General features: G+C 45.4%; 1 protein-coding gene across 2 annotated transcripts in view; it reads right to left on the bottom strand.

Moving 5' to 3' along the window:
* Positions 1-7: 7 nt before the first annotated feature.
* RNF130 (ring finger protein 130) overlaps positions 8-12858 on the bottom strand; it is a 41649-nt gene continuing 28798 nt past the window's right edge. The window contains exons 8-9 of one of the 2 annotated variants that reach the window (XM_052684708.1): positions 11560-11653; positions 9660-9852 (exon numbers count right to left, since the gene is read on the bottom strand). In XM_052684708.1, coding sequence (XP_052540668.1) covers positions 9837-9852; positions 11560-11653 — 110 coding nt within the window. In that variant the 3' untranslated portion in view covers positions 9660-9836. Of the gene's footprint in view, positions 4839-9659; positions 9853-11559; positions 11654-12858 lie in introns of those variants that run through there. The other variant, XM_052684710.1, reaches the window with a different exon arrangement.

The following is a 12858-nucleotide window of genomic DNA, read 5'->3' on the forward strand; positions in this document are numbered from 1 at the left end:
AAACGTGCTCTTTCAAATTGCTTTTTATTGAAATGTAGTACATTAGCAAACCCTAATAGGTATACACTATTAACATATTGGCATATACCACGTAACTACAATACAGTGTTATACTTACATCGAAATAGGTCAGGGAGTTCCAAGTGAGCCTCCCGAGGGCCGGAGCGACGCGCCGAGCGCTCACCCTGCAGCGACCAGCCCAGCATGCTGTTTTTTTGCACACACACCAATGGTGTTTGTAGTTTTGTTCCCCATTTGCTGCTATGCCCCAAGTCCCAAAGGCAGCCCTGGATTTCTCTGCCCCGTTCTGGTGGATGCAGTGCATAGATGGAGCTGTGGCCACAAGAAGGTGCTGCTGGGGAGGGCTGTGCCTTTGGGCTGTGAAATCCCCCCTCCACCCCAGTTACACCTCAGATTTGCAGTGAAATCACTCTCAACAGCTCTAACTTTTAACAAAATCCTACGCACTCCTTGCTTTGCAGGAATATTAACGCTTAGTTATTAAGCTTTGGGGGCAACACTTTATGCCAAGGGTCCCCCAACACCTGGAGACCGCAGGCATTACTGTACAAAGAACAAACAGGCAGCCCTCAGCACACAGCACAAGCACTCAGCTCCATGCAGGTTGTGCCAAACGTGCCGCTGAGCAGCAGCCCCCACCCCATGCAGCCCCCCCTGCCCGTTCTGGAGGTGAGCCCAACAAGTGCAGGTATCACACTTTCTTTGATTATTTCCAAGGTATTTCCAAGCAGCTTTCTCCTGATTTTCCCCCAGTGCAGGTAGCTGGGGCATCTCTCCGCCCTCCCCTGCTCTGCCCTTACAGCAGAAAAAAGGAAAAGGAGCGATGAGATTTTTAAATATAACAACACATAAGCAAGCTGTCACAGCACGGCACACGCTCTTCTCCATGGCTAAGGCTGGAAAACGAGGCCACGCATGGATGTGCAGGAGGGGGGATAAGGAGCAGAGCATTGCCTGCCAGCCTTGGAGTGATGGGGACCTCGGGGCTGGGAGCAGCACGGCAGCCCCACCTTTGAGCCGTGCAACTTCCCTTGTTGTAAAACCAGATGATTATTAGCAGAGCAAAAACATAGATGTGCTTTAACAGTTTAGTCAATGCGCCCTCCAGGAAGCACAGCCCTGTAAGTCAGCTCAGCCCTGCTGCCCCATCCTTCGTATCCAAACAAAACAGATGTGCAGAAATCCCATAGGAGAGTACTAAACACATGTATTTAACTACTTGTCTTTCTTTGGCTTATGTAGGATATCTGGCTATTCCTAAATCGCCCTCACATGCCGAGGCAAGCATCCTAGAAGCAATGGGGCAGTGCAAACAGGCACCAACAAGTGAGCTTACATAGGGAGCACTCATGAGTGGCATTAAGTAAATTTTAACATGCTTCAAATGTAATATTTCATGTTAGTACTATAGGTAAAAAGCACACTTACAGTCTGTTTTTTACTGGCAGTTATCCTCTAAGAACACAAACAAACCTCAATTTTACAAATGTCTTATGGGAACATGCAGAACTTTCAAAAACAGGAGACGTGGAAAAGGGAAAGGGATGGTGGAGCAGCGCGTTCAGATCGCTCAGAGAAACATAAAAGGGCTCTTTTTTTGTAGGTAGAATCCATAAAATTGAGGCTTTCTGATAAAAAAACACTTTTGTTTTCGAAACGTAGAAAATCATTTCCCAAGATACCGACACCACAGCTCCGGGTAGACTGCCATCTACCTTACATCTATGAAATGACCACACACAGCACCACCACAGTAGGACAAGAACAAAGATGCTCATCAAGCATTTTTTTTTTTCAAATATACTGATTAATATGAAAAGGAACATCTCAAACTTACCAGCACAGCCCAGAAAAATCACCCATGCTGCTGTGCTGCCTCTTTCCCATCCTAACTACAATACAGTACACAAGTGCCTGGCACGGCACGTCCCAGCACGCACGTAGGGATCAGTTGCTTCAACCAGACTTAATGTTTCCAGTGTTGCAAGACCTTCCAAACCCACAACGTCCATTGCACAACCGTCAGCCCCAGCTGCCTCTCAGAGAAACACTAAGGCTGGAAAAGATCAGCTAGTCAACCCAAAGGTGGGACCTCTCCTCACCACGTCAGACCCCAGTCAGCACCATCGGAGACAGCTCTTGTTCCCCGCTCCTCTGAAAAGGTAGTTTAGAAGTAGGGAGATTTAACCAAATACAATGGCATTATTTATTCATTTGCCATTTAGGGCTCTGTAGTCGCTAATGCTCGTTTTAATTTCCATCTGCTTTTGAGCTGTCCTCCTCTACTCTGGCACAAAGCTGACTGCTTTGTTCAAAACAAAACCCAGCCCTGCACTGAGGAAGCCAAGCACAACAGGAAGCAGTGCGGGAACTTCCTGATGCTGCCCCAGCGCCGGAGGTGACGGAGCCGTGCCCAGGCACAGGGCAGTGCCCAGGGGTGCCCAGCACACAGCACGTCCCGAGCAGCCAGCAGGGCTCCCACAGCCCGCTCTGCACACTGCCTTGCTGGTGTTAATGCCAGAACTGTGGCCACTCTGCTCTGTGGCACAAGGCACCTCTTGGGCGCTTCTGCGTAGGGAAAATGCACCACGGTGAGCATCCCATCCCATCCCATCCCATCCCATCCCATCCCATCCCATCCTGGCAGCTCCAGCAGGAGCCACAATGCCTCACTCTGTTTAACTACAAACACCCGAGCACAGCTTTTTGCAACCCGACTACTCAACACTGACAAAAACAAGCCCTAAGACACCCTGGAGCAATGGTGTTTTACTTCCGGATGTCTCTGTTCGGAAGCGCCCTGCCCACTGCCTGGAAGATGTGATGATGAAGTCAGGGTTGCTCAACCTGCACCCCATCCCCGTGCACACAGCTGCCACGTGGAGCAGCAAAGCAATGCCTGCAGCCAAACAACCCACTCCGTCCCAGCAAAGGGGCTCCACATCCTCACCACTTGGTTGGGGAAGGTGGCATTGAAGTTGTGCTCTTGAAAAGCCTGGGGTGTAAGCAGGCCTCTAAAGTTGGCTGGGTTGCAATAAAAGTGCATAGGGTAAATGGAAATGGTATTACGAGAAAAATCTCTCTAACCTTCACACCACCCATCCTTGAATTACCAGGTTAAATGAAGCTGACACACAGCAACAGAACATACTCTGTGAATAGGATCGTTTCCTCGTTTTGCAGAGCTGGGTTTTTCTTTTTCTCTTAAACGTCTGTGTTAAAGACACAGCTGAGCCACGCTTCAGGTAAGGATGCACGTCAGCAGACCACTGTACAGTCAAAATTAAAAAACGAGCAGGGGAACTTTTGTAGCAAAATCTGACAAAATTAAAGCATGGCAGGAAATGCCTTACCTACCTTTCTTTTAGACTTACAGATTTCTCAGTTTCCTATACAGAGCGAAGCTGTGTTTCACCTTACAAGGACACAAACGCATTTCTACATCTACAGTAACTGAGACTGCAATGGAGAAAATGTTAATGTTCAAACAGCTCTGCATTGTCCAGGAGGAAACAGAGCAGGAGTCCTCACTCTCCACGTCTGCTCATGTGAGGAGCTCTATGGATGGCTGAACTCAGCTTTCCATCTCCATGTTATACATTCAGAAGCTTGAAACCAATCTCTATTTCCCCACTGCTTCTGGCATGCTCCAGTAAAAATGGATTTTTCATGCTGAGTCCCAAAGCAGTCGCTGCTTTCCTTTATTCCTCTGCTTTCTGCATTCACGTATTGATGTCAGTGGGAAAGGGCATGGCCTGGAGAACGTGTTTGTTGGTTAACCGTTGCAGATCTCAACGTGAGAACAGGATAAGAAGCTTACCTCTCTTCTTTTCTCTGTGTAACGCCAACGTGCTGGCTTTTAAAAAACCTCAGTGAAAAATTTGGTGGATTTTTTTAAACCCCTCCGAAAAGAAAAGTAAAGCAAGAAAGAAAGCTAATTAGATTCCTGCATATTTCAAAAAGTCTAATGGTTTTAAGGTAGATCAAGTGCTGGTTCGGTGAACGTCCTCTCTGTAGAAAGAGACTCACGTGACTGGAGCACACGGAAGGACCAAAAATGTATTCTGTGGAGGCCACTTTTCTCCTGCTTCAGTAGAAATGGAGAAAAAAAACAACAAACGGAAGCATCAAGTTCCTCGAAATCTTTCTGCAAACACAGGGCCTCTCTGCTGCATAACGTCAGACCGGCGTGCTGCCGCCCAGGGGTGAGCAGGTCGTTGGAAACTCAACGCACTTGGAAGGTCCCTCTTGGAAGGGGATATTTCACAGTAAGGTTATGGGTTGACCAAGCTATACGGAGTGCTTTTACCAGTCACCGGCCAGCTCCTTTGCAACTAGTTCCCTTTCTGACTCTGCCCAACAATTCGGACCATTAAAACCAGCATACCCCTGTTGAGGAGACGCATTTGAGTACAAAACAAACTCTTAGGACCACCGCAAAGCCTCTTCCGCACCGCCGAGGCCGGGCCCACACAGCTCCCATGCTGTTACTCAGCAACTTCCATCAGACAACCTTGCTTGCGCTCGGAGGTGCCACCCGCAGAAACCACCACAGCTGTCTTCATCTCCGTGACCTAGAAGGCAGGCTCGTGTTCTGGAAAAAGCAGCTCTTCTTCAGACAAAGGAGATCCATGGAAAGAGTACACAACAATAGGAATGAGAAATGAAAACAACAGAAAGAGGGCCAGGAAGGAATGTGCATTCCTTTCAGGTTTTGTTCTCGTCATACATGTCCAAAGCAGGCTCGATGGTGGAGAATTCGCTCTCGTAGACCAGACTTCGAGGGGACAGAGAATTGCGATGAAAGAAGTGACTGCCTACAAGAGGGAGAACAAAACCTGGTTAGGGACACACGTAAGAACCAAGCAAAGCATCCTTGAGTGTGAGTTCTGTCTGCAAACATGGAATGTGTAGACAACACAAACCCTTCTCAACACAAACCAACAGCTGTGTAGGGTGGGTAGCAAAGGAGAGATCACAGCCTGCAAGTTCTCACCATGCAGAAAAATTAGTATTGACATTGGTACCACCAGTCACTGAGGTGCATCAAAGTCTGCTGGCAAGGCCAGGCCCACTGCTGCCTCCTGTCACATCCCTGCTCTGGGTGACAGGAATCAGCTGCCATAGACCCGGATGAAGCCACACGTTGCCTTATTGCATAGATTAAACACGTTCCATCCGCTGTGCAATGCTGAAGGCCTGGCCGTGGGGCTGGAGGTCCTACAAGCCCCACTGGGCCTGGTGCCGAGGCGCACCTCACCTTTGTCCAGGTATCTTTGCAACATGAAGCTGACATTTCAGACCCCCGCCCATCACATCTGGAGGTGCTGCAGGGCTTTGCCTCCATCCATGTGCTGCTTCCAAGCACTGCTTTTCATATGCATGAGCAACCCTGCCTCCAGCAGTGCTCCCAGATAACACAGGTCAAGTCTGAGCAAGGCTGGGGCAAGCCTGAGTTTTGCACTGCGCCTTGCTTTTGGTTTACAGCTTCACAGAACCAGAAACCTTTGCTAGGTGCCCTGTGTCCTGCGCTGTGCATGGCAGCAATCTTATGGAAAGAGGCACCAACATATTTTATTACAAAGAACCATGAAGACCCAGCCCTTTTCTCCAAATGCTGGCAACAGTGGCAATACTTGAAGCCAGCACACATGGTTGCTGACAGAAGCTGGCTCTTCAAGTCCACAGATGTATTTCGCGAGGAGCCAGCCCTGCTGGTGTACACAAGGTTCCCTCTGGAAACATCTATCAGATCAGGCCCTCGGCCAAGATATGAAATTACCTGGTTTCTCGATCCCAGCAGGGATTAGCTGGGAGCAAGGCTGCTTAGATTACAATACACCCAGCACCCACGTGAGCCAAACTCAAGGTAACTGAAGAGCTTCCAAGATCATCAAGGAGGCACTCGGCAAACTGAGATGCCTCCACCTTCAGGCATCAGTGAAGCAAGAAGCTTAGGGGATTGCAGATTCTGTTCTGGCAGAAATCAAGTGCTTAACTCCTCCTTTCTCTGCCAAATTCTGCGTCCAGCCCATGCCATTCTACAATAAAGAGCCTACAATAAAGAGCAATATTCAGATACCGCTGTTCTCAACAGCTCTTCCTTCTTTCCCACTCACCGTAAAGACGACAAAGTCATTACTCCACCATTCTCACTCAGAATCAAAACTCTCAGAAGTAAATGAATTCATTTTTGACCGCACAGTTTACTGAAACAAGCGCTCACATTGCATAAGAGCACACGTGCAGGTGTTTGTAAGAAGTGTGCGCATACTTTGCAGAAGTGCACACCGGGGCATCACCAAAACCCACCTTTCAGATCTGAAACGTGTCCCAAAAGTTAAAGGTTTCAATTGGACGGTGCTTAAATGGAAAAAATTAGAAGTGTTCTTTGTTTTGGCTTTTTTAATGAAACAATGACCTCCAGATGGTCCGGTCTCTTCAAAACAAACAAACAACAAGCCAACCTACTGTGGAATTGCAGCAGATAAAACTGATTTTGAGATTCTTCTGCTCTGTGTCACAGGTAAGGATCATCTAATTCGTGATGGCCGGGTCTCTGCTCACTGTTGAAATAAACCCTGGGTATTGCTTGTTTCATTCCCCCTTTTCTCCACCCGCTGAAACCTTACACACTGAACAGCCAACGCTGAAGCAAAACAAAAGGGGTTCTGAAAGCTGGGCGCTGCTTTTGTTTTCACTACGCAGAAATCAAACAACGGATTAGGAAGCAGGCGGCCGCGCAGCCATTTCCTCTGCATGGGGACACTTCCACTCCAACTGCTTCACGGGTGAGCTTTCACCAACAGGCAGGCAGGACATCTGACAACTGAAAAATTCATCTGAAAAGGGCACGTCCAACACCTCTGAAATCCCTTACTGTGATGTCTTCTTGCTTCTTGGCAACAGAATTGTAACCCACCCACTTCCAGGAGGCTGCACACAGACCCAGACTACTCTGCTTTCATACCACATATGGGACACATCATTCAGCCTTTCTCCAAATGTGTCTCTCCCCATTATTTTTTGTTCCATGTAATTTTTTCACCAGGATTACAGGCATGCTCGACCACACCTCTAAACCCTTTAAAGAAAAAAGAAAGCATGTAATCTACCTACCTGTAGATGAAAGACATTGAAACAAAACATCTCTCTGCTCAGCTTGCTAAATCAGATCTATTTTTCTTACTGCTTAAGTCAGATTGTGACCAGCTCCTCCAGACCTCACCAGCTACATGTGGCCAACCCACTACACACAGGGCCGTGTTCTCATACAATGCTTCTTGACCTCCACAAGGAGGGCAGCACGGGCAGGACATCAGAGCACATTACAGCTACCATCAGCCTGCCCTGTGCTCAAATTCCAGCTGCGGTTCAGTGCTTTTCAACACGTAGCTCTGTGCTCTAAATAACCAGATCGGTATCATCACCCACATTTTACAGAGGGAAGTGGAGTCAGCAGGGCAAAGCGACCCAACTACGCTCTTCTTGCAACCAAAGACAGGCTCAGGAGGTTCAGGGTGCACTGCGTACTGCCAGCACTGCTGCCCCTCTTTGCTGCCTGCTTGGAAGAGCCCAGCAGCTCAGGCCAGCCTGTTTGCTAGCTGGGGCATGCTTCAAGGAGCCACTGGCACCCTTCCCAGTGTTCAAACACATGGCATTAGTCTAGTTGGGTTTACTGGATAAATGTGTATTTTAAGGTCAGGTAGAAACCTCCACAGCTCCAAAATTCAGCTTCTGAACCTGTTCTCCCACTGTGCGCTTACGAGACATTAAGGTTTATCCCTCAGGTATGGAGAAAACAAACAGGAAGCTTGGGATCAGTTCTAATGTACTGAAAATGAACTTCTCAGTGTTCTCTGCCACTATTCCTCATTATATAGTTTGGATGAACTTTTCAGATAACTGAAGTTTGAAAACAAGCCCACTAGAGCCTGGAATTTTTCCCATCCTAAGACACTACAGAAGCAGGCACAGTTCAAAGGCCAACAATCACAGACAGTACTGTGGGTGCATTAGTAGGAAGCATCAGCTGCTGTCACCTTCCTGTTCTGAAACCCTCAGGATGGATAATCAGGGCCACCCACCAGCAAAAGCTGCAGTCCCTCCGCAGACACAACTCCTTCGTGCAGAATTACGACCAGAGCGCTTCATCCCAAACAGTTCAAGACTCTTGGTTAAGGACAAACTCACCAATCACGCCGCTGGTGTCAAGAAACAAGTGAAAAAAATACAGCTCTTATTTCACAGCCTGTACCCTGTATCATGCTCTGTCCTCCTTCCTCCATGCTTTGGCAACAAGCTCAGGTGACAGAACGCTGCATTTTTCAAGGAGACAGTCTGCAGACACTGCATGGCCGAGGTTGCTCTGTTCATCCGTGACTATAACGGGGTTTTCCAGGCTTTCAAAAGATGCTTATTGCTCTACTGTCTTCACGTTTCTTCCAAACTTTCACAAGGACACAATGAAAAATAATTCTATTAAATGTACTGAAGCTATCACATACTTCATTTTCAATTATAAAAGCTGCCTTCTCAGCTGAAACCTGCTGGACAAATGAGAATTAAGCAACTAGTTTAATGTATATTCTGGCTGTGTTCCTAAATCCTAAAAGCACCGATACATAAAAATAAAATTAAATTCCCTATTTCCCAGTGCATAAAAAAATTAAATTTTACAGTAAAACTTGTTCTCTCCGTTATTTAATTAAATTAGAAAGTACTGTTTCATAAGTCTGCATCTTTATACCAGAAAAACAAACAAAACTCTGATCAGGTTTTAACTCTGTCAGTGATGTTTTCCTCACCCATCTCTTACCTTCCCCCCATCTCAATAACCCCAACACCAGCACTTGGCTGAGCTGCAGACCTGCATGCTTTAACTGAACGTTGGGAAATTACTCATACACCACTTGCATAAGTGAACTTGTGTGAAACAGCCTGAATGAGGACAGCAGACAAGAGATGTTTTCCCCATCAGTTAGAAGACATGGCAAGAAGGCACAGGTTTGCAGTTTCCATCTTACAGCAAAGACCATTATCAGTGCTTCATGCCCTAAACTGATCAGCAGTTAACCCTGCAGTGGTATGAAAGAAGGCTTCAAAGACATCAGGGGAAGAAACGTTACTTTTTCACTTGGTATTGGGAAGGAAGAAGTGGTTTAGATCAGCTTCACTTTTAGCAGAAAAAGGGTGGGGTGAAAGCAGCAGACAGAAAAGGTTTACGATGTGGTTGTCACAAAAACTCTATTGCCAACCTCAGGCAGCAACAGAAGACGGAAATGGTACAGCAATCCTCCCAGAGTGGGACAGGAAAGATTCTGGAGAAAAACGTTATTTCACATCAAGTTTCAGCTGAAGTCAAGGTAAGCCCATCACACACCACAATTCCTCTTCCCCCCTATGGAGCTGGCACTGAGCAATTGCCAGCTACACCACTTGGTCATTCCAGTGCTGGGTGGCATCGTAAGAATGACACTGCAACAGATTTCCACTTATGAGCATGGGTGGCCCAAAAGGAAGAGAGATTACAGATCTGCAGAGATGAAATCATTCAAAAGAAACAAAACAGAATTTGCAAGAGTCTGTCAAACAATGCTAACACAATGGCCGTGACAAATGAAACTCACAGAGTAAGATTTCGTAATTAAAGTTCATTTATTTCTTCACTTTTTTTCCTTAATACAAAGCTTTGGCATCAGCAAATTTTTATGAAAAAATAGGATGTACTAAATAAACGCTTGTGCTGCACGATCGATAAATGAAGCATAAAAATAGGTGTCTCTCCCCAAGGCAATCATCCGGAAAGCACTTCTTCAATACCATTCTGCTCTGTGGGGCACAAAAAAAGGTACAGAATATTTATGTTACAGTTAGCACTGTCAATACTCAAAAAATAAAATCCTGCAAGAGGAAGTTAGAGAGAAATGGCTAATTGCACAGCGCTGGAAAGGCTCGCTCCTACACCTTGCAATGCTTGCCCTTCCCATAAAAAGAGCCAATCAAGCAGTAGGCAACAAAAGGAGTTGCAACAGAAAGTAGAAATGCAACTCTCATGAGAACCCACATCTGGTGGATACAACAGACTACGATTCCTTTGTCTTCCTCCTAGCGATGTGGAAATACCAGGGACACAGATATTCCTGTTCCACATGCACACAGCTTATCTTCCTCCATGCTTTCCCAAGCTGCTCTGGGGTGCAGATTAGCAACATTCAGCTACAGCTGAGGTGTCAGCTTGCACATAGTTGGTTGCAACCTCAAGAATTTGACATGTGAAAAAAAAAAAAAAAACAAAACAAAAAAAAAACCCAGCCAAAATATTTGAATAGGCTATTTGAAGATCTAAAACTTTTCCCCATTAAGCTTTTTTGGAATTAGATTCTCCAAAGAAGAGAAAGAGTCACAGATTAGCAGAATGTGAAAAACTCTGATAACCTCAAAGAAGTTGCACTACATTCCTGAAGATTAGCTTGAGACTGTCCAAAAATCCTACACTGGAGGCCACCAGACATCTTCCCATCCTGCTGAGAAGGGAACCTTAACACTTTTGTGGCTCTTTGGAAAGTATTTGTATTTATTTTTTTCCTCTCATCTCAAAACCAAGAGACTGGAATTATCTTTACAAAGCCATACTTCCATACTGCACAGGGGAGCCTGCCTTCCAATATATCTCTGCATCTAGATCACAAGTCCAGATGTTCTGTACACTTCAAACAAGAACAGCCAGCTCTACCTAGCTCATGCATCTGCAGAACACATTTATACTTGCCCACACACAGAGCTATGAAGGAAGACTGGAAATCACATGATAATCATTTCTGGCCCAGCCTGTCTGAAGGGAAGCAGCAATGAGTCTATAAAAATTAAGAAAGAATTGGTGTCTGTAAGCACTCCAGTGAGTGCAACTCTTAAGCATTTAAAATGAGAGGTCAGAAAACAGGTCAGCTCTACCCACACAAGATGCAAGAAATGGTTGCGAATCATTGCTTACATGATTCTCTCCTAAAAGTTATAAAATCATCTAAATATCTTTTTTTCTCAGCTGGAAGTGAGCTCACTGGGGGGAAAAAAAGATTTATTTCATTTATTTCTTTTTAAAATATCAAATGACTCAGAAATTGAGGTGGGAACTGTCAGAGGTAACGGATGGCAGCAATTCCTGGCTCTGCTGGGTGAATTTTGAACACGGGGATTTAATGACAAACCCAACACTTCCCCAGACCACTGATTAAAAAAAACCCAACACAACAGATCTTCACATTCTCTCTTTTCACCCTCCCTCATCTGTACCTTGTGAGATCTCCTCAGACCATTCAGCTAACTATATATTAAGGAGGAGTTCAGATGTTACCCTGGAACCTACTGCTGGAGGCTTACATTTGAGAAAGGCAGAAAAGGCATTTGTCATTTTGATAAGTGCATATATATATATACACACACATAATTCCTTGTTTTGTTCTCATGGTATTCCTTCCCAACGTTGCCTGTGACACACACCCACCAGAAACGTACAGAAACAGCCAAATGTTTACTTACTCATTAGCATTCAAGCTAGCTGTGGCTTTGATGATCATGTAGCAGAGTGTAAGGGCACTGAGGAGGCCAAAACTGGCAATAATAAACCATTCTTCTGTTGACAAAGGAAAGGGAGGAAATCACTCGTGGGAGAAGGCTTATGTCAAAGCGATGCCAACATTCCCCTCAAACACCACTGGCGGAAGGCAAAGGGCTTCTAAGCCACGAGTGGCACCAGGAAGCGAAGCAGAAGGAGGTTAGCCACAGAGCTACTGACGGGAGAAGGCTAGCAAAGAAGAAGTGGAGAGAGGTGTGGAAAACAAGCATGGCACAACAACATCTCCTGGCTGAGCCCCAGGATTGGCGATAAAGAAAGATTACTTTACAGTGTGAAGGGAACTGTGGGAACGAGGGAAAATGTAATGAAATCTCAGTCCACCCCCAGGTCAGGAGGTGGACTGTTATGGTTGGTTGGGGTTTGCTGAGATGTGTCTCTTCACATAAGCATTTACTTTCACACTTCACTTGTGTCTTCACCCCCTCCCTCCTCAATAAATGCCACGTTACTTTTAAAATAAATAAGATAAGATCACTTATTTGACAGTAAAACAACTACAGTTTTCCACATAATAGACAGAAAGACAACAGGAAATATAATTTCAAGGTTAGTATGTAAGTACAGACATTAAAAACATAAAGATGACTATTAAAGAATGTTCTCTACTCAAAGTTCTCTCCTGGAGATGAATTTAGCACATAGTAATACAGTGAAACACAAACACCTTTGTGAATATGGCTTTTGGTTTAACTCATACTCATCAAAAAAATGTGTCATCCACGAAATCTAAACATTTCAACAGCCTTTTCTAAAGCTTTATTTGATAAACACTGTCAGCATGAGCTCTTGCTGACATTTCTCATTTCATCCTGGCATCCCATCTGTCAAGGTAAGTGCTATGGTTGGGAATAGAGAGCAAAAGCACCTTCTGTAAAACCAAGCAGTTGAAATTGCAGTTAAACTGCAGAGTTTTCCCATCCATGACAACAGAAAGAGCATACAAACAGCCTTGGTGTCTGTTCAAACTGTTCAACACAACTGAAAACACAATGAATGACAAGTTGAACACTGCAGGTCAAAGTGACATATTGGTTTGGGAAAGGATCTAGATTACATGTTCGCATTTCTCCTTTTCAGATCAAGACATTTCTAGTCCTGGGCTCTGTGTTCTGTGAGATGAGGTTCCTTTAGTAACATTTACCTTGCTCAAGTGTCTGAAGAGACACTCTGTAACGGACTGCATCAGTTACACTGCTTTCACT

The sequence above is a fragment of the Tympanuchus pallidicinctus genome, unplaced genomic scaffold (assembly GCF_026119805.1).
Source record: "Tympanuchus pallidicinctus isolate F22 unplaced genomic scaffold, pur_lepc_1.0 scaffold21, whole genome shotgun sequence".
Classification (NCBI taxonomy): Eukaryota; Metazoa; Chordata; class Aves; order Galliformes; family Phasianidae; genus Tympanuchus; species Tympanuchus pallidicinctus.